This window comes from Marmota marmota, unplaced genomic scaffold (genome assembly GCF_001458135.2).
Source record: "Marmota marmota marmota unplaced genomic scaffold, marMar, whole genome shotgun sequence".
Taxonomy (NCBI): Eukaryota; Metazoa; Chordata; class Mammalia; order Rodentia; family Sciuridae; genus Marmota; species Marmota marmota.
Genome location: NW_025999853.1, coordinates 9,771,076 through 9,792,100, shown reverse-complemented (window position 1 = coordinate 9,792,100; position 21,025 = coordinate 9,771,076). Strand labels below are relative to the sequence as shown.

The 21,025-nt window shown below is 38.9% G+C and overlaps 1 protein-coding gene across 2 annotated transcripts in view; it reads left to right on the top strand.

The window, feature by feature from the left end:
• The window catches only part of Dram1 (DNA damage regulated autophagy modulator 1), a 54,530-nt gene that overhangs the window by 17,590 nt on the left and 15,915 nt on the right, over positions 1–21,025 (top strand). Inside the window, exons 3-7 of one of the 2 annotated variants that reach the window (XR_007347581.1) lie at positions 1,010–1,152; positions 6,254–6,431; positions 10,285–10,343; positions 14,617–14,709; positions 16,313–16,512. Coding sequence is in view for 1 of the 2 variants with exons in the window: in XM_015482853.2 (XP_015338339.1) it covers positions 1,010–1,152; positions 6,254–6,431; positions 10,285–10,343; positions 14,617–14,709; positions 16,313–16,357 (518 nt within the window). In the remaining variant the exon portion in view is untranslated. Of the gene's footprint in view, positions 1–1,009; positions 1,153–6,253; positions 6,432–10,284; positions 10,344–14,616; positions 14,710–16,312; positions 18,474–21,025 lie in introns of those variants that run through there. The other variant, XM_015482853.2, reaches the window with a different exon arrangement.

Genomic DNA, 21,025 nt, shown 5'->3' with positions numbered 1-21,025 from the left:
AAAGACAACAGATCAGAGGAAAATTTGTAATATTTATAGCAGATTTAGACTAGTGGACATAATGTGTAAAAAGCAACCACAAATTACAAATGAATAAACAAAACCAAGAGGAAAATGAGAAAAAAAAATTAAAACATGCAATTCTCAGAAGAAGAAATGAAAATGACTGGTAGATACAATGAAAATTGCTAAATCACAGTAATAACTAGGAAGATGCCAATTAAACCAACTGGTTGCCATTTTTTATTCATTAGATTGACAATAATTAAAAAGGCGAGTGTATACAAAATTGCTCTCCAGTTCTGCTGATGGGCGTATAAATTGTTACTGTCTTAGAGCAATCTGGAAGTGCTTCTGAGCATTTTAATTGTGTGTGGGTTTTTTTTTTCTTGACCCAGTAATAACTACTTCTAAGAACTGGCCTTTCAGAAATACCTGATAGAGTGCCCAAAGATTTATATCCAAAGATGTTTATTGAACACTGTTTATAACTGAAAAAACAGAGAAGCAATATAGAAATCCATTTGTAAAAGAATAATGAAATAAATATGGTATCTCATACTATAAGACCCTTCATAAATGACGAAGTAGATTTGTTTGTACTGACTTGGAAAAATCTCCAGGGTACATTGTTAAGTGAGAAGAGCAAGACGGAATAATACATATACTATAATGGCTTTTATGTGAAAAAATAACAACCACAATGGGGTGTGTATGTTTCTGTCTATTTATTCCATCACACTGGGGAGAAACTAAAATGGGGTGGGGGAAAGGACAGGGATGGGCAAATAGGGAGGCATTGCAATCAGGACTTATTTTGAGGTGGGTACTGGGGATCGAACTGAGGGTCTCATGCATGCTAGGCAAGTACTCTAGCGCTTACCTACAGTTATAGCCATAATCAGGACATTTTAACAAATGGTTAAAAACTGCTTCTAAGTTTTTCATTCCAAAAAAAAAAAAAAAAATCAAATCATGAAAATTTCATCAAAGTGCCTTTCTTTTTCAGGTGCAGCCACGATGTACACGAGATATAAAATAGTAGAGAAGCAAAATCAAACCAGCTATTTCGGCACTCCTGTTTTTAACTTGGTGTCCTTAGTTCTTGGATTGGTGGGATGTATCGGAATGGGCATTGTAGCAAATTTTCAGGTATGGTCTGTGGCTTTCTCGGTACTGGGGACAATGTGTGAGGAGAGAAGCAGGAACCCAAGCAGCACGCTTGTGCCAGGAGAGCTGTGAAATGGTTGATGAGTTTCCCAAAATTGGATGAGATTAATTTTTAGGAATAAATCTTTGACATTGGGACATTGGTCTTATCTGATCCTTGGGAGAGAAGGGGTACATGTTTGTACAATTAAGAGTGTGTGCTTCCAACAAATGCTATGGCCTTTGCATTGATCCATTTCATATTGGTGTGGTTTGATACAGGGAGAGCTACTTAGTCATCATATTGATTTTACTGAGTATGAAGATATTTATGTGTGCTTACCAATTCCACCATTCAGTAGACTCCATCTGGCATTCAAAGAGCAGCATCTGATCTCTTCCTTTTGCAGTCAAGGTTTGGTTAGTGGAGGTTAAGTCATTTGCTGGGATTATTTAGCTAATGAGTCTCAGAATCAAAATATGGCCCCCAGAGAAAATTAACTTCTATGCAGAGTCTACTTGATATATTCTCAATGTGTGAGGTATATGGAAAAAAACATCATTATTCTACTCTATGGATTTCTGCTCATATTATTTGTCTATGGAGACAATATTTAATATTTTAAGAATACTGGTTAAATTTCAAGTTACTACTACTACTGCTACTTATGCCCACCTCTAGGGATTGTTGCAAGGATTCCATCAGATAATCTACCACAGCCAGCAGTCTATACCTGGTGGCTATTGTGGTCATTATTGGTTCATCATCACAGGTTACCATTAAGATGGACCTGTGCTCTCCTTCACCTGTTGTCTCTGTGAGAGCAGAATGGCGTTACTCCAGGAGGACCTTGGCTTCTGCCTGGGGTACTTCTTTAACTGTCTTCCCATCAGGGGTGACCTTGTACAATGTTATTTTCACAAATAAAGATGGCAGCCTTCACTTCCAGCAGACTGCTAGAGCATGTGTCTGTACACTAAATAACCACAGTCCTCCACCTGTATGATCCGCTGTCCATTCAGTCTCTAGTGTCCTCTCCTGCATGAAGTCGGATCATCAAAAACAGAGTCCTCAGTGTAAAAGGCCCCCGGTGGGCCTCATAAAATCCCTTTCTCTGCACTTCTCATGGTGGGGGAGGTCATTATAATACTGTGCCCCAGGAAATTCACTCCTGTACTTACCAAAGGTTTATGGGGAAAGGCCCCCTTCCTTATATTATATCTTCAATATGACACAGACTAGTCCCTTTCCTTATATTATATCTTCAATAGGACACAGGCCATGGATAATCTCTCAGGTCTCAACTCATTTTAGTTTTTGGATGTTATAAATCATGTGATTATTAGTGTCTCCGTGTTGTTAATGGTGAGGCTAGAAAAGTGAGAGCCAAATCTGTAGTTCCCCTGAAGCAAGTGTATTAGGTTTCACAGGGGGGCATATTGTGCACTTAAATTTGCTTCTCAGAGCAGCACAGAGAGCTGCCGTGGTGGTGTGGATCATTTGTCATGTGACTTGGGCTTTTTATGGCATTTTCTTATGTTTTATATGATAGAGCATGTATTCTGTTTTTCATAACAACAAACATTTATTGGGATTCTTCTGCATGACAGACATATGTATGAAAAATCCCACACTGTAAATCATGCAATTCCAATAAAAGCCTTATAAGTGGGCACTCTTCCTTTCCCTATTTACAGATGATGAAATAGAGGCCCAGACAGGCTAATACTTGCCCAATATCCTATGAGCAATGTGTGGCAGAGGTGACCTTCGAATTGAAGCAATCTGTCCAGAACTGTGGAAAAGAGTTATTCTCAATGAAGAGTTATTTCAAATGAAGAAATTATCTGTGAGGAAAAACTAAGTATAATCAGATCTCCATCCCTAAATCTAACCAAGCTCAGCTTGAAAATAATCAGAAAAAAAATATCGCATTTGTTCTGAACTTAAACTTTTTTCTCATTATTACTTCCTAAAAAACACAGTATAACAACTATTTACACAGCATTTACATTGTATTAGGTATTATGGGCAATCTAAAGGATGACTAAATCAAGTATACAGGAGGATGTACAGAGGCTATATGCAAATACTATGCAAATTTACATGAGACTTGAGCATCTGTGGATTATGGTGTTTGATAGGGTTCCTGGAACCAATCTCCTGTGGATCCTGAGGGGTGACTGTTTATAGCACATATCTCTACCATCAGAAAACATGATTAAAAAAGAAAAAGTCAAAAAGGGGTGGCTTGGAATGATATAAACTGTGGAATCCAGTGTGGGTCTGAATTATTTGGGAGGGGTACCATGTACTTACATTATTTCATCTTTTGAATAACTCAGCACCACATAAGGCATACAGATGTCATTTTTTAAACCATAAAGGGCAGGCTTTAGAAAGAAAACTTAGATGGTTAGATAATCGAATTTTTGATTATTTTTAAGGCTTCCATGAAGTTATCAAATGTTTATAGAGACCGAAAATAGAATTTTTTTTAACAGTCCCTGGGAACAAAGTATTTGCCTTGGCAGTGTTCCCATAAGTGCATCTTTACGACTTCCTTGTTTGATATCCTGTAATTCATTTCTAGCATGCCATCAGCAGGCCGACTTGAGCTGCTACCTCGAGAAGAATTTGAGTTGAGAGGCCAAGAGAGAGCGTGACTGGTTCTCGTGGTTTTTCTTGAGTCGTAATAATCACATTTATGAGAAGCTCACAGATAACTCTTTCTGTGAGTGGGTGGGTGGAATGCCTGCTTTTGAGGGTATCCTCACTAATTTCTGTCAATACTTTATTCTCCCTTCAGAAGTTTCCTTTTGAAATTCTGTCATTTGAGACGGAATGGGGCATTGTGTTAAATATGAAATAAGCAAGACACATAAAAGACAGATAACAGAAGATCTCACTTATAGGTGGAATCTAACAGTCGAAGCAGAGAGTAGAACAGTACCAGGGGCTGGGAACAGTGAGGTTAAATGGTACAAAGTTTCAGACAGGATGAATGAGATTTATTGTATATAGCATGATGGCTAACATTAATAATTATGAATATTTCAAAATTGTTAAAGCACCAGATTTTATAAGTTCTGACTATAAAAATAACTGTGAAGTCATGAATATGTTAATCTGCTTGATTCAATCATTCCACATTGTAAATATATAAAAATATACAAAATCCTATAAATATATATAATTATTACTTGTAGATTAAAAATAAAATTAAAAAAAGAATTGTTCTTTTTAGAAAAGAACATTTTCAAGGTATAGCCCTGTTGGGTCTAGTATTCTCTATGTTTTACTATCTTTTCTTTTTTCTTTTTTTTTTTTCCCCCTCCAGGAATTGGGAATTGAATCCATGGGCACTTCACCACAGAGCTACTTCCCCAACCCCCTTTAAAATTTTTTTTTTTTTAGTTATAGATGGATACATTTATTTGTTTGTTTATTTGTTTATCTATTTATATGTGGTGCTGAGGATTGAACCCAGTTCCTCAAACGTGCTAGGCAAGTGCTAGACCACTGAACTGCAACCACAGCATCTCCCCAACCCTTTTTAATTTTTATTTTGAGACAGGGTCTTGCTAAATTGCTAAATTTTTAATTTTCACTTTGAGACAAGGGGTCACTAAGTTGCCCAGGCTAGCCTCAAATTTGAGACCTTCCTGTTCAACTGAGATTACAGAAGTGCACCATGGTACCTGGCTCTATGTTTTGCTATCTTTTAAATTTGCAAGAGTTTCTAAAAAGTTGTCTAAAAAAGATGCTACGTTTTTATCTCATCCTTTACCCAGAATTCATATATGACCTAAGAATCCTTTCCCTTCTAAAAGACATCACTATAGAGACAGTTCCTGCTGAGTCTAGGGCCTTTGGGTCTGATAACATCAGTGTTAATATAGAGTTATGCAATTTGTGGATTAAGATTGTAATGGACATGTTGAATTGGCTGGGGCTAAGGAAGGAAATTCCCTGACAGTATTTATGAAAGGAAATAAAGGATACCAATTCAAGATGTTGATTTACTTCGCATGAAAAGGAAAGTAAGAATGGAAAGTACCAGAATTCTCAGATTATTCCTGAAACTGACTCATTAGCTGCAGATGCTTTGCCTTTTATTTCTTGTCAACCAAATGTGCCTAACATTCAGGGGAAGAAAGTAATTTATTTTGATTCTTTTTTATTAAAATTATTTTTAATTGTATTTAAAATATACACAAAATTTACCATCTTAACCTTTTTTTGGCATATTTTTTGGTATTTCCCTGAATTCTTTATATACTTAAAAGTTTATACTCATTTTAAAAGGCATAAAATGTATTTTATTTTTTGTGTATAACATTCCTGAATCTGTATTCTCATGCTAAGTGTTCTAGGTACTCAAAATCCATATTTAGTAAATGAATAATTAATATATGACAAAGTATTAATGCAGTCTGGGTTTTTTCCTTTTGTTTTGTTTTGGTACCAGGGATTGAACTCAGGGGCACTCGACCACCGAGTCACGTCCCCAGCCCCATTTTGTATTTTATTTAGAGACAGGGTCTCACCGAGTTGCTTGCCCCTCCAGGTTGCTGAGGCTGGCTTTGAACTTGAGATCCTCCTGTCTCAGCCTCCTACATCACTGGGATTACAGGCATGTGTCACCGCGCCCAGCTTGCAGTCCTGGGGATTGAATCCTCGGGCCTTGAATCCTCGGGCCTTGTACATGCTAGGCAAGTGCTCTTCCACTGAGCGACATCCCCTGCTCTAAATGATATTTTTGTATGAGATGTGTCATATAGTCTTCTCCACAAACCTGTGAGGCAGGAATGATTACGCCCATTTTATAGATACAGAGATTGAGGTTGTAAGGGTCAAAGTCCATTACCTCCAAGGTAAACATTGTTCCTTCCTTGTTCCACATGCCCAGGTTTGCTAGGGAACAACCCAGTTGTTGGCATTTATTTTGCAATTGGTACTCTTCTGGAAGCAGCCACATTTTCCAAGGACGAGTGCATCTGTGACGAACAGTGGCTTGGAGCATCGGGAGTGACTGAGAATTCAAAGCTTAATGCTGGCAGTCTCATACAAGTTGTTACACATCTGTGATTTTCTCTCCAGGAGTTAGCTGTGCCCGTGGTCCACGACGGGGGCGCCCTTCTGGCTTTTGTCTGTGGTGTGGTGTACACGCTCCTGCAATCCATCATCTCTTACAAATCGTGTCCACAGTGGAACAGCCTCTTGACATGCCACATACGCATGGCCATCTCTGCTGTTTCCTGTGCAGCTGTTGTCCCCAGTATCCTTTTCACATTTGTCAGTTGCTAGAGCAAAAAAAAAAAAAAAAAAAAAAAAAAAAAATTAATGGCATTTATTAAAGTATGGTAAGGAGGACTTCGTTTTAGGCCATAGTGATAGGTGGAGACCACTGCACATCTTGCAGGGGAGAGAGACTGGGCTGAACTCCCAATACAGCTTTGGCAAGTGGGAATTTTTAGCCAAAGAAGCAGGGCAGGGTCAGAGGTAGCAGTGGGGGATGCTGGCTTAACTAATTCTTCTCTTTTTAAAAAAAATTATTTTCAGTACTGGGGATTGATCTCAAGGATGCTGTACCACTGAGCTACATCCCCAGCCCTTTTTATTTTATTTTGAGACAGGGTCTCACTATGTTGCTCAGGCTGGACTTGAACTTGTGATGCTCCTGCCTCGGCCTTTCGAGTCACTGGAATTACAGGCGTGTGTCATTGTGCTGGGCTAAAACTGGATTTTAGAATGAAGTGTCCAGATGGACTTGGGAGAAGTTTCAGGAGTTCAAAGTTTGGCCAAGAAAAGAATCTTTGTTATAGTGTCCTAGCAAGTTTGACACCCTCTCCAAAGGCATGAAAAAAAAAAAAATCAAAGGATAAAACCAAGTTTCCACATTCTTCAGAACAACAAACAGGAGAAAACTGTAAATCATTAAGAAAACATCTCAACTTGGTCTGGTTAGATCAAACGAATCTTTTGGGGGGGAAATGGTGTGAAAGGGGAATGGAACAATGTAGGAACACTTCAGTCTCTATTTACTTTCCTTTCCACAGTCTAGTTTCATGAGCCATTTGAAAATATTTAGTTTTCTTTGTAGTGCTTGGCTGAAGATACCAAATATTGATATTGAACTTAAAGCAATAGTCCTGTGAAGTCCCAAGTGTTCACACTGAGATGTTGAAAAAACCATCACTGATTAAGTCAATTAAAAGGTAGTTAGTCTTTTTGTAGTTCAAAATAAAATTCATTTTCTAATTCAGCAATGTGAAAAAAATTATATGAATTTGTCATGATTATATATTCTGATTTAGAGGAAATGAAACTTTGTCCTTTTTTTTTCTTTTTCTCTCTTCTCTTCTTTAATGAAGTTTTTTTTTTTTTAATTTTAATATTTATTTTTAGTTTTTCGGTGGACACAACATCTTTGTTTGTATGTGGTGCTGAGGATCGAACCCGGGCTGCACGCATGCCAGGCGAGCGCGCTACCGCTTGAGCCACATCCCCAGCCCCTTTAATGAAGTTTTTAACCAAGAAAATTAAAAAACTGTGGTCTTTAAGGTGTGAAGCATCTTTAAAAATACCAACTGTGGTCATATTAAAGAATGCTACAGTGTTCTTAAAAGTGATGATTAATGTCAAATTGTAGAAAAATTGAAACTATTTAATAAGTGGCAATTTCATTAGTTTGGTTTGGGTTATGGTATAAAGTAGGTAAGCTTGAGAACGCATTTTGAATACATCATGTGTGTTTCTACACATTGAGATTTGTATTTTTCTTTTAAAATAGAAGTTATACAAAATAAGAAGTCTATTTTTTTTTAAATCTTAAGGAAATCTCTATTTTTTTTTAAATCTTAAGGAAATCTTTTTCTTTCTCTCTCTCTTTCTTTCTTTTCTTTTTTTTTTTTTTTTTTGGTACTGGGGATTGAATCCAGAGGGATTACACCTCTGAGGCACATTCCCAGCCCTTTTTTTATTTTTTATTTTGAGATAGGTATCACTAAGTTGCTGAGGCTGGCTTTGAACTTACAGTCCTCCTGCCTCAGCTTCCCAAGTCACCCACATTACAGGTATGTGCCATCACACCCAGCTATGGAAGGAAATTTTTAATTACAAAATTTCCAAGCACAGGACCTACTCTCTAATCCTGAGAAATTTACCAGTTGTTTTATTCCTAAGATAATGCCTTCTCAATTTCCTAGTCTTTTTATGGGTCGAAGATGCTCATGCTTTCTCATTAAATATATCTCCTTGAAACTGGCAGCTTGTGTTGTAAAATGTATAGTGTTTATAGTGTGTGCACTATAGGGTATACATAGTGCTAAAAGCAGATTCTTGGTATAAAATCTTTCCTTGCTTCCAACTTTTAGACACAGATCCCCAGATATTAAAATCATAGAATTTTTAGCAAAATAAACATTTCAGACCTCAAGAGTTTTCTAAAGTAATAGATTTCATTCTAGAAGGCTCTTGCAGCCCCAAACAGAAGTGGTTATGTCCCTGGAGCAAATTAACTAAAATGAATTTTTATCATATGAAAAAGTCTATGTCTTCAACTTCAGCATGGTAATAATATTTCCTTACAAAGGATTCAAAGCATCTTCAAAATGCCCGCTTTCTTCTTCCTGGGTCATTCTTGTGAAATGAAACTGAGGCTCTGAATGAGAACACTCATTTAGAGTCACACTTCTGGACTTTTCCTGCTGAATTGTTCATCTTGCACTGACCTCTAATGCTTTCGAAAGCCTTCACGATCACTAGCAGAATAAAGTCCAGATTCCTTTGCAGGAAGCACATGATCTGATCATGAGCTACTATTTCTCCAACTTCATGTTACACTTTGTCCCCTAAGCCTGGCTGTTTCTTGTTCTCTTTTTGCCCACGCTCTTCTCCTGCACTGGATTATCCTTTTTCACCTTTTCTGTTTTGCTGGGGTTTCTTTCCCCTCGCTCCCAAGCCAGTGCAGTACCTGGTGTACTGAAGATGAAACTAAAGAACAAATAAACAAAATAATTAGTAGCTGTTAAACAATTGCACACAGAGGTATGGTAATGAAATGATAAATCTTTGATGCTCTCAATTTTTTATTTTGAGAAACTGGGAAGTGTTAAGTATTGCAAAATATGAAGACGAGACATAGAGAGGATGTGCTGACTCTGAATTCAGAGAAGGCCGTAAATTTGCATTGACTCAGTGCTTTGAAGTCCTAATTTTTGGTAGATTCCATAGAGCTTTCTGTTCCTTTAGCTTTTTTTTTTTTTTTGCCTTTATTTTTGGCATTGGAGATTGAACCTAGGGGTGTTCTACCATTGAACCACATCCCCAGCCTCCTTTTTTTTTATATTTATTTTTTGAGACAGGGCCTCACTAACTCGCTGAGACTGACTTTGAACTTGCAATCCTCCTGCCTCAGCCTCCTGAGCACCTGGGATCACAGGTGTACCACCACCATGCCCAGCTCTATTTTACCCTCTAAATTTGATCACCACCTTTTGTACAGATAGTAGTGTGGAGGGAGGGCAGGAGCCTGGGCCCCTGGCCTTATAAGGCTTGGCCTGAAAGTCTGAAGTAGGCTGAATGTCTTTGATTTGGAAACTGTGTCAAGAGAAAGGGCTGCACTTATACCCAGTTATGCAACAGAGGTCTGTTTTTAACAGGTGGCAGTTTGAATTTTTGTAGCTTATTTTTGCATATAAAATGTTAAATTTTCCTTACAGCTGTTACCTTGAGAATAATATTTTTAGGGAAGATGTATTTTTATTTACTTAGTAAGTACTCAAAAAGGACCCATCTTGGACTGTCCTGTCAGCCATTTTGACCAGCTTTCAACAGCCAATTTAAGTGGGAACACCAACAAACACTGGGGGTCAAACTGCAAATTAAAATTCTGCTACATGTAACTGAAAAAGTATCACTAAGGTATGACTGCATTTCTGTTGTAATTTAGCTACTATCATATTAGAAGGTCTGAGATTACCAGAAATCAATAGAAACTGGTTTGATTGTAGCAATGTTGTTATTAATATCTTAACACCATGTAATGATTCTACTAGAATTGTCTTAGTATTATAGAACCATTTTTTTTTCTTCTGTAGTTTCCTTAACAATGTTCTCTTTTTAAAAAGTGATTGCCTGTGCTTCACTAATTTCTATAACCAAACTGGAGTGGAATCCAAAAGAAAAGGTAACATTTAAGTTGTTCTCAAGATGATGTTGATCCTGTTTATGAGAGATTGTGGCTGGCCGAATCCTAGGAAGGATCACTGTCATTTCTTAGAACAGGTTGCAAAATGTGGGGTAAATGTGTCATGTAATCAACTTACTGCTCAATTACTTGACAATGTGTGTGTTGTAAATAGCTTCAAAAGACAAAATTACAACAAATTTAGTTATACATCTAACTGGCTTTTATTTGAAATTCCTGAATCTGAGGCAGGGTCCATTCTATAAAATAGAATGAAAGCTCCATGAAGCAGCGACACAGTAGGTTTTGTAAAGTGGGAACAAGGAAACAGAACAATGGGGAAAGTTTGATTGGCTCACATGGGGCTACTTCACATTATTTTTTAAGCAGAAGAGACTTCTTTATTACACAGGCTCAGGTAAATGGAAATCTCCTGTCTTCAGGAAAAAAATTCTCAGTTTGGGGCTCTATCTGCTCTCTTGAAGTTTCAGGTGGATTATGTGGCACTTAGCATAAGTGACTCCATTTTGGTTTGGTCTGATCTGTTGGGGGCCTAGTGTAGGAGCTTAGGCCTCCCATAACTTTTGCTTAACATTAGTTATTGGGATAATCCCAAATGGTTCCTGAAATTATTTTCAAAATTTAGAATTCCTTATTTCTTTCTTACACACTTCAACCTTTAGGGCTTAGTAAGAGATTGGAACTTAAAGGGTAGGAGACAATGTGAATGAAGGTTTATGGAGGTCGGATAAAGTGCAGAATGTTCATCAGAGAGGACAAGACAAGATTCAGGGTAGTGGACAGTTCACTTCAGGACACAGTGACAATTAATATAATCAGGGGTAACTTTGCAAGGAAGCAGTGACTTTTGGAGGCTGACAGAGGTTCAACTTGACTAAGTTGGCCAGACTAAGCTTTTTGAAGACCTTCTGATCAGGAAAGGAAATTGAGTGAGTATTATTGGACAAATATTAGGTAGAAGCAACATCTGGGGCAGATTTGAGAGAGAGTTTGGCATTAGCAGGACCAGAAGCAGACAGTTCTACTAGTTGAGATTCAAATCAAGATGAACCTCAGTTGGAAATGATAGGATAAAAATATTGGATGAGCACTTGCACATGGCTAACTTGAGAATGAAGAGACATGATGAATCAAAAATGATTTCCAAGACTTTATTTTGGATGAACCAAATAATTTATTTCCATGACCACAGAGATACAGTCTTTATCAGGGATAAATGATTTCACAGGCAGAAGTGGATGTGTTTGGTTTTGCAGCCACTGGCGTCTGAGGCTACAGGGAAAAATCAAGGCTGAATGTCCAGTTAAAAGTGTGAAGCTAGATCTCTGGTAGGGTCAAGAGCCCTCATGGCATAGAATAGAGTGACCAATAATTTCCAAACCAAATATCAGAACACCTGTACCCAAGTATGTGAAATTGAGATCACCCCATGCCATGAAACTATTATGATAGTGCTTCATCCAGATGTGGTATAGGAGATTGAATGAATGATGCCCCAGGACAAAAGGGATTTAGTGAGAGAACAGCAGTAGATTGTTTTCCAAAGGGCAGGTGAAGGACTGTACCCAGAAAAAAAGAAGTAAAAAGAAGAGTCATGAATCAAGAAGCGAATCAGTCATGAATCAGAACTGGGCAATACTGGGCTGACTTCACTGACCAAGTCCCTATTGCTAGCAAGACTGTGCTGAGGGATGCTGGGGTGGGGATGGTCAGCTATAGGGTGGCAGGTCCCCAAGGAAGCCTATAGTTTAGTGGGGGCAAACAACCAGTTGTCCACTGCCAAATTTGGTTCTTTGAAACATGAATTCTCACTATGAAATGAGAAGAAGATATATTACCCCAGAGAGCAAGAGGAGGGCATTTTTTCAAAAGAAAGGGAAATGATTAATCATGGTAGATGGAGCTGAACAGCCTTTAGGAATGGAACGAGATCCCTGAATTTGGGCAACGAAGGGTGGTTCACTCATTCAGCTATCAACATATGTTTGCTGGGGAAAAATGCGGTGGTTGGCTAGAGGGGATAGCTGGGTCAGAGGAAGGGTTCCCCAAGACAGAGGATACTAGCTCTCCATCGAGGTTGCTGATGGGACTGAAGATGGTGGTAAGAAAGAGAATAATCCAGACAAGAATTCAAAAAACACTTCCTTTGAATATGACAGGACGATATCCAGATTATCCAAGAGGTTAGACCTAGAAAAAGGCAACTTTTTTTTCTGAATGGGGGAAATAAGTTCCTATCCAAAGGGTCTTAGGCTCCTCTTTCCACTGGGGAACGTCCTCCTGACAAGACACCAAACAGCAGAGCAGGCCCAGGTGTACTTTACTATTAGACCACCGGGGGGCGACCTTCCACCACAAGTCAAGGGCTCCACAAAGCATATCCCCAGGTCTCTGAAAATCTGTCACCTTCCATTTGCTATCTAAAAGTGTGAAAAGTACCTGATTTTCTATTCAGTCTATAAATTTCTGTGCCACTTTGGTGTTTCCTTCTGTTTCTAGTATCAATGGCTGCAAAATCAGAAAACAAACAGCAACATAAACCTCTTTACATTAATTACCTGAAAAGAATAATCATTTTAGGTACTGCCCCAGATTTCTGTATAGTATTTTAGAGCTTTCACTGCATACCTATGTGCATGGGCTTACTCGGTAGGGAGGGTGAGAAATATGTCCTTGTTTCATCCCACTGAGCGAGGAGTTCAGAGCTTGGCCTGTGTTCACATTTGGATGAAGCCACTCCACGGAACTTGTATTAATATGATGCTGAAGACATCCCCCGTACCCTCTGCCATTGTGTCTCTGTTTGTTTTTTCTTTTCAAAGTCAAGATTTTAATATGTTTTCCTTCACGTCAATGTCCTCTCCCACCCCTTTTTATGCCTCCTTTTAATAAGCCATCTTCATTGTCCAGGGATGATATGGGATAGGACATGTCCCCTGCTGCTGGCATCAAAAAGAGGAAGCCTCTGTTCTCCACTCCTAATGCAGGCTGGCCAGGTTCTCCCCAGTGTGCCCTGGAATGAGAACAATGGATGGATGTGTCCCTGGAGACAGCCAAAAGTGATGTCTGCTCGAGTTTGATAAATCTGTTAAATCTTTATGGGATGAAAACAGGGTCAAGGAAAAGAGCTGTCGCCATGGAACTGACTAGCAACCCAGCACACGTTTTTACTCACACATGTAACCTATAGCAGAGCAGAAAGTGAAGTAGGAAAAACAATTAACCTTATTTGAAATCAGAGGGGGTAAACTAAGAGTCTGCAGGCCTAGTTTGGCATGTGAGCTAAAGTTAAAATGCAGACATGCATTTTTTTCCTTACTTAGATGGAATTTTAAAATGCTTTGAAATGAGTTTCCAGCATTAAAAAAAAAAAAACAGGAGATCACATACACATGTGCACATACACATGCATGCACACAAATAGACTTTTTTTTTTTAACTTCTTTCAAAGAAGCACTGGGGTATTATTTTCCCATTTTGTGAATGTGGAATTGAGTTGATGAGAAATGGGCTCCTTTTTCTGTCTTTCGCTTAACAACCATCAGTTTCATTTATTTTTATTAATTTCCTGGCCTCCATAAGCAACTGAGCTTGGAAACCCCCATGAAAGCCACTTTGATTCTTGGCTCTCATTCTTCTCCTTGTCTTGGAGAAGATATGCAGGTGTCCTGTGGAAGTCTCATTACTAGCATTTGCTTTGCAGCTTTATTTACCTTTTGACATAAGCAGAACTGACTGCTGAATGAGCGATTTCTCCAGTTACAGGGAAACTTAAAACCCAGTGGGGGCTTTATGTTTTGTCTTGTCTAGATGCACACAGTCATTCTTTGGAATAACCGCAGGAGCGCAGACTAGATGCTTGTTAAACGTGCCCTTCAGCTACGGGATTCCCAACTGCGGGAGACCAAGGCATGCCTTAAATGGAAAGTTCTTTCTTCTGTTGAGTCTAAATTTCCTTCCCATGCTTAACTGTTTTGTGGTCCATATTTTGCCTTTTGAAGTTATGCAGACTGTCTTAAAACCGGAGTGTGTGAGTGCCAGAGAGAATATTCAGGATCATTCCATTCCTGTTCTTATTGGGCCAGTCCCTAAAGTTTATCTATGTGGTCTTGCTTATATTGTTTCCTCAAGGTTCTGGTTTAGGCTTTCTGGACAGCTTCTCACACCTCTGGTCTGTCTCATTATTATTTCAGGTTGTATGCTAAGTGGGTATTTTTTAGGCTAAATTCTCTTTCCTTATTATCGCTTTTAGGATTATGCGTACCATGTAGTGAGCGCAATCTGTGAATGGACCGTGGCCTTTGGTTTTATTTTCTACTTCCTAACATTCATCCAAGATTTTCAGGTAGGTATTTATCAGTTCAGATGTTACAAATTGCTGACAATTGGGGATTAGTAAAAATAATTTAGAAAAAAATTATTGAATTTAAAAAGAACAGTTTGTTTTTATTCTTGATGTGTTTGAAAAATATATATTGTGCAACTTAGTTTACTAACTTATTCCCAAAGGGGAAGCATCTTTTTTTCTATATTTAATATGTATAATAATTATGCATAATTAATAAATATAATAATTAATACACATATTTTACTATTATACGTAATGGCGAGATTTGCTGTTACATATTTGTACATGTACATGATATAACAATGTAAGTGGGTCAATATTGTTCCCCAGTATTTTCCCTTTCCCTTCCCTCCTCCTTCCCTGATCCCTTTCCTCTACTTTACTGGTCTCCTTTCAATTTTCTCAAGATTCCCCCTAGTACCTTTCTTTTCCTTTTCTCCCTCTCTAGCTTCCACATAATAGAAAACACATATGATCCTTGACTTGAGTTTGACTTAGTTCATTTAACATAATATTCTCAAGTTCATCCATTTTCCTGCAATTATGTACTTTCATTCTTCTTTATGGCTAAAATAAAACTCCATTGTGTATATATACCACCTTTTCATTCATCCATTGATGGACACCTAGGCTGGTTCTGTAGTTTGGTTATTGTGAATTGTGCTGCTAATAAACATAGGTATACAGGAATCCCTATAGCATGCTGACTTTTAATTCTTGAGGATAAATACCAAGGAGAGTGGTATATTTGGGTCGTATGGTGGTTCCCTGCTTAGTCTTTTGTGGCACTTCCATACTGATTTCCATAGTAGTTGTACTAATCTACAATCCCACCAACAATGTGAAAGGGTTCCTTTTACTCCACATCCTCTCCAGCAATTATTATTGTTTGATGGCTGCCATTTGGACTAGTGTGAGGTAAAATCTCAGTGGAGTTTTGATTTGCATTTCCCTAATTGCTAATGATGTTTAACATTTTTTTCATATATTTATTGGTCATTTGTATTTGTTCTTTTGAGAAGTGTCTATTTAGCTCATTTGCCTATTTATTTACTAATGGGGGTTTTACTGGAGTTTTTTGAGTTATTTATATATTCTGGATATTAGTCATCTATCAGAAGAGTAGCTAGAGATTTTTTTTCTACCATTCTGTAAGTTCTCTCTCCAAAGAGAAGCATCCCTATAGTTCACTCAATTAATGAAATTTTCCTATGCCTTCTGCCACTTGAGATGCTACAAGTCATGTACCTTGATTGTTTTAGAGGATTCACTCGTTCCAATAAACAGAAAATATGTCTTTTTAAAAAGGAAAAGTGTGTTGTTCAAAAATGTTCTCAAGGCAGAGAGAAGGTTGGGACCTTAGCAGACTTGGCTGCAGTGAAAGTCTTACATTTTGAAACAAGTGAATTTTATTAGTTAAAAGAATACAGAAAGCCAAGAAAAATTCTATAATACCCAAATCAAACATAGCACAAACCATAGTGAGGTCACCACTCAGGTGGGGCAACGCTGCTGGAAGTTTCATGGTTAGCCCTGGAATTGTTCAATTTCTTTGAAATCTTTTTTCTTTTATTCTTTTTCTTCTTCTTCTTTTTAATAGAGTGTTACCTTAAGGATATCCACAGAAATCAATGGTGACATTTGAAGAAAAGAGGATTCTGTCTCAGTGAATGTCACAGATGGTTTCTAGAAGTGGCACAGAGATGGACAGGTTTTGATGCCACCCTGATTGGGATGCATTTGCGGTACATCCAGGACTTGAATTTCACCAAGATTCCTATAGTTGTACTATTTACAAAGGTATGTTTTCCTAGAGAATGTAGAGCATTTATAACATTGTAGCAATATTTTTATACTTTTCTAAGTATTCACTTTTTTATATAAACTCTTATACAGAAAAGATAAGGTATTACAGAAAATGGAGAGCTCCTATTTTGTACAGATTCTGTTGCTTGTTGTCTTTGTGTGCAAGTGTTCTATAGAAATACACTAAATGAGGAATTGAAGTTTAGTACATTTATTAAAAAGCAAAATCCGTGGATATTCATTTTAAAATTTCATTTTTAGAGAATTAACTATATACATCTGTTATCTCAGGAGCATTTATAAAATTCAACTTAAAATAATGATCATATGCCCAAATGTCAAATATTCAGTTAATAAATTAACACTAAGATACTCTGGGTTTTAGATGAAATATGAAAAATTCTTCTATGGGGAGGCCTTACTACTATTCACTGTGGCATTAGCGGAATACAGAAGCCCTGGGTTTTGAAATTCTGCCTCTTCAGTTTCTCCCTGTCCACAAGGCTGCAACTGTCCCCTGCTGCTGATTGGCAGTCACTAGTAGTGGGAATTCCCATGGGATGGGTTCAGCGAGGCAGATTAGAAATTGTACAACTCTCTTTTACTATAATGGTGTAACCTGAATAACAGTCTGATTTAGAAGCTGAAACTCACATCTTTCAAATTCATTTATGCCTGTAAACACCAAAGAGAACTCAGGTCCAAGAGAGAGACAGGGAGAAAGGAGAAGGGTCAGATGAAAGATCTGGGCATTGGAGGTGCTGTTTATTTTCTCCTCCTTTTAATGTATGTGCTCAAATGTTCCACAACACTATAGAAAATATGAGTCAGGCCCTTGGGGTTAAGCAGGACCTGCAGACTCTGCCTTTTTACCCAAATCACCAATGGCAACTGAAAAGAAAGCCCTTCTAGAGAAAGAAGCAGCTCTTGGAATGTTGACAAGAAGGTATTCCCTCTTTCAAAGACCCTCAGACTACAACCTTGGGTATGGCCATGTGGGAGCAGACCTTGAGGGTACATAACAAGGGCTTAGTAGCCCATCTGGACAGCCTTGGAGGGCATCTGGGGAGTGGGGAGCCCATTGCGGCTCCCTATTAACTCTGCTAAGCAGTCTGCCACCTCTGCCGTGACCAACTGCCACTCCCCCAAGTGCTCTGTGATGGGAAGCTGATAACCACTTCTGGGTCCACTTAACTTGTTGTAATGCTGTGGATCCTTATTGTAACACTGGAACTAAAGAGTGACATTGATTCTGAAGAGGAAAAGGAGCCCGCATGCTTCTTCCGTGGACCCTATGGTAGAGTGAACGCATGGAGTGTCTCTCTGTGAAGCAGACTCTTGTTATCAGCACTTCTCAAAGATGTACCGTCATTCTTCATCTCCATCTCTTTGCACAATTAGATTGAGCGCTCCTTAAGGGCAGAGAATGTGCTTTAATCTTTACCTTTGTAACCCCAGCATTCAACACAGTACCTCCTGGAAACACCATAGGTGCTTCTTAAACAGTTGTTACTGAATGTGCATGCATGAACGAATGAATGAGCAAATGAAGGAATGACTCAGGGTATTTGAGGTGCTGCATAATGGGATTTATTGATTCAAGTTTACTAGTTACTTTAATGTAAACCAATTGTGTCACCCCGTTGATGTTGACTGTTTTGCTTTGTGTACTGTCAACATTTCAGTTGTTTGGGCTCCATGATTCTATGACAACTCTCTTCTGGACAGTTACCACAGAAATTGTTACATGGGCTAGACCAAACGCTACACCTGTCTGGGCAAACTGAGAAGGCCCAAAATCACTACAGATAATCACATTCTGCTGATTCCGTGCAACCTCTAAAGCTGGTTTTATTCATATTTTGGTATTATGTTTTAACTTTTATGAACTCACCTTTCCTTGTCCCTCATGACTTAAAAAGAAAATAAAATGAAATATTTCTTTATTTTAGTAATTTGTGTCCCTGTTTAATTATAAAATGTCACCTGGTACTACTATGATGCATATTTATCTGGGAGATGATTCCACACCCTCTTGGACTTCACAAAGGTATGGCTTAAACCTTGTGTTTTCTTAATTCATGTAGCTTTGCATGTAGTCACTATCGGTTTATCTTTGTAGAGATTCTCAAACAGTCTCAGGAGATCATATCAGTCAAGACTCTTAGAGCTGAAGACATCAGAAATCTAGCCTTGTGAAGGAAAAATGGGTATCTACTAACCTGGGAAGCTGGGAAGTTCAAGAGTGCAGCTGGCGTCAGGGATAGGGGGATCAAGAAGTGTTCCCAGGAATCCATCTCCTCCCTCCTCTCATCAGTGCTTTCCTCTCTACGGACATGGTTTTCAGGTAGCTCCCCCTCTCCCTGGGAGGGAGAAGGCTTCTAGAACCTTGGGGCCTCCAACCTATCCAGTAGAAACCAAGGAATTCCAAGTGGTTCCAACAAAAACCCATTCCTGATTGGCTGATTGTTCCTGATTGGCTGGCTTGAGTCACATGCCCAGGGGAGAGTGGTATTCTGATTGGTCAGAACTAAGTCACATGTCCTCTGAAGAGGGCTGATTGGTCAGTGAAAGTGGTTTCTCAGGTGTGGGAAAAGGACCTTGGAAATACAAAAAGCAGCCTATTTCACTGAGGAATCTAGGTCTCCCTTGACCCCCACAACCCATCCTAACTTGCTTTAGTAAATCAAAGTATACATGCTAATAACCTTTTTAGAACCAAAAAAAAAAAAAAAAAAGTAAATAAGCGATTGAGGTAATGCAGATGCCTTCTGTTAATTTCTAAGTTATGTTTATATTCTTCAAGGCTCTTGTGTTCTTACTTAACCTCTGTGAGGTTGAACAGGCAGTTAATTATCACATTTTTCAGATGAGGAAACTATCACAAAGAGAGGTTCAGTGACCTGCAAGTGCTTCTATAGCCAGATGGCAACAGATTCAGTCTGGAAGTCTGTTTTTCTGATTCCTCATCAAGTCCCTCAGTGTCCCCCCACCCTACCCCCCTTGCCTTTATTTAACACTAACACAGAGGATTCCACAGAAATTGCAAATTGCATTTCATAAACCAAATTAAGTACATCAACGTTGTGCTGTGTTTGGGTTTCCTAACATCTCTTACATGTGGCATTGTCCCATGTTCCCATTTTTTACTCAGCTGGAGACATACTGGTCTGGTGTTTGGGCCTGGAATGAGGCAAGGGGAGTGGGAGGAGATAAGTGGTCTCCCCTTCTCTCCCACTCCCTGAGTCTGGCAAGCCGGGAAGCCCAGCCGTCTCCCCACACACATACTCTTGGTCTGGCTCTGAATGCCCCGCATTCTCAAGTCCAGAATGTCATGCATCTGTGTCGTGTCTGTTGCACAAGAGAGCAACCACAGCCTCAAATCCTGGAGGAGAAGCTTCTGGCTCTGCTTGGTCACCCCCAGCAGATTCATTTTCTAAAATGAAGAGCAGCCGGATCCCTAACTCACATTGGGGGTGGCAGCGACCTCCAACACTGTGCTGGGTGGTTGAAGCCAGGGTGCCACGAGGTGCATGGGAAGCCTGTTGGTTGGGCAGCCTGTCACAGAAAGCTGTGCTCTGTGCTGTACCATCCCCAAAGCCAGTTCCACCTCTTATTTTTCAATTGTGTGAGTAGACAGCCTCTAATTCCAAAAAACCTGAGTTGGATGACTAAGGGTTCTCCAATATGAAAATACTATGACAATCTCCATTGTTACACTTTAGATATGAGGTGTCCCCCAAAAGCTCATGCAAGAATGTTCAGGGGTAAAGTGATTGGATTGTGAGAGGTGTAACCTAATGAGTGAATGAATATACTAAAATGGATTAACTGGGCAGTGACCCTAGGTGGGTAGGGTGTGGCTAAAGGAAGTAGGTCACTGGGGTAGGGATGTCTTTGGGGTTTATATTTCGTCACTACTGAATACAGCACTGCTTTCTGCTTATCATGTCCTAAGCAGCTTCCCTCCACCCCACCCTTCCATCAGGGTGTTCTGCCTTACCTGGGCCCAGAGCTATGGAGTGGGTGGACATGGACTGAACCTCTGAACCATGAGCCAAAATAAACTTTTCCTTCTCTACATTATTCTTGTCAGGGCTCTTGGTCACAGCAATGCAAAAGCTGACTAACACACCATGTGGGATGGAAAGATAATTTCTAGATAAATGGGATTCAGCTGCCCCATTTACAACCCTTACTTTGTGGATCTTTTGTTCTAATTTAATATTTTTTGAGTGAATATGATTTGATTCCAAAATCAAAGCATCACGCAAAGATAAACTGTGAAAAGCCATCTTGTTTTCCTTTACTCACATTTACTCAGTTCACTCTTCTTGCAGATATTCTCTGTGTATCTGGTTTTTATGACAAGACAAGCAAAACCAGGCTGGGGCTATAGCTCAGTTGGGAGAGTGTGCTTGCCTTGCATGCACAAGACCTGCCCTGGGTTTGATCCCCAGCAACAACAACAAAAAAAAAAAAAAAAAAAAAAAAAAAAAAAAAAAAA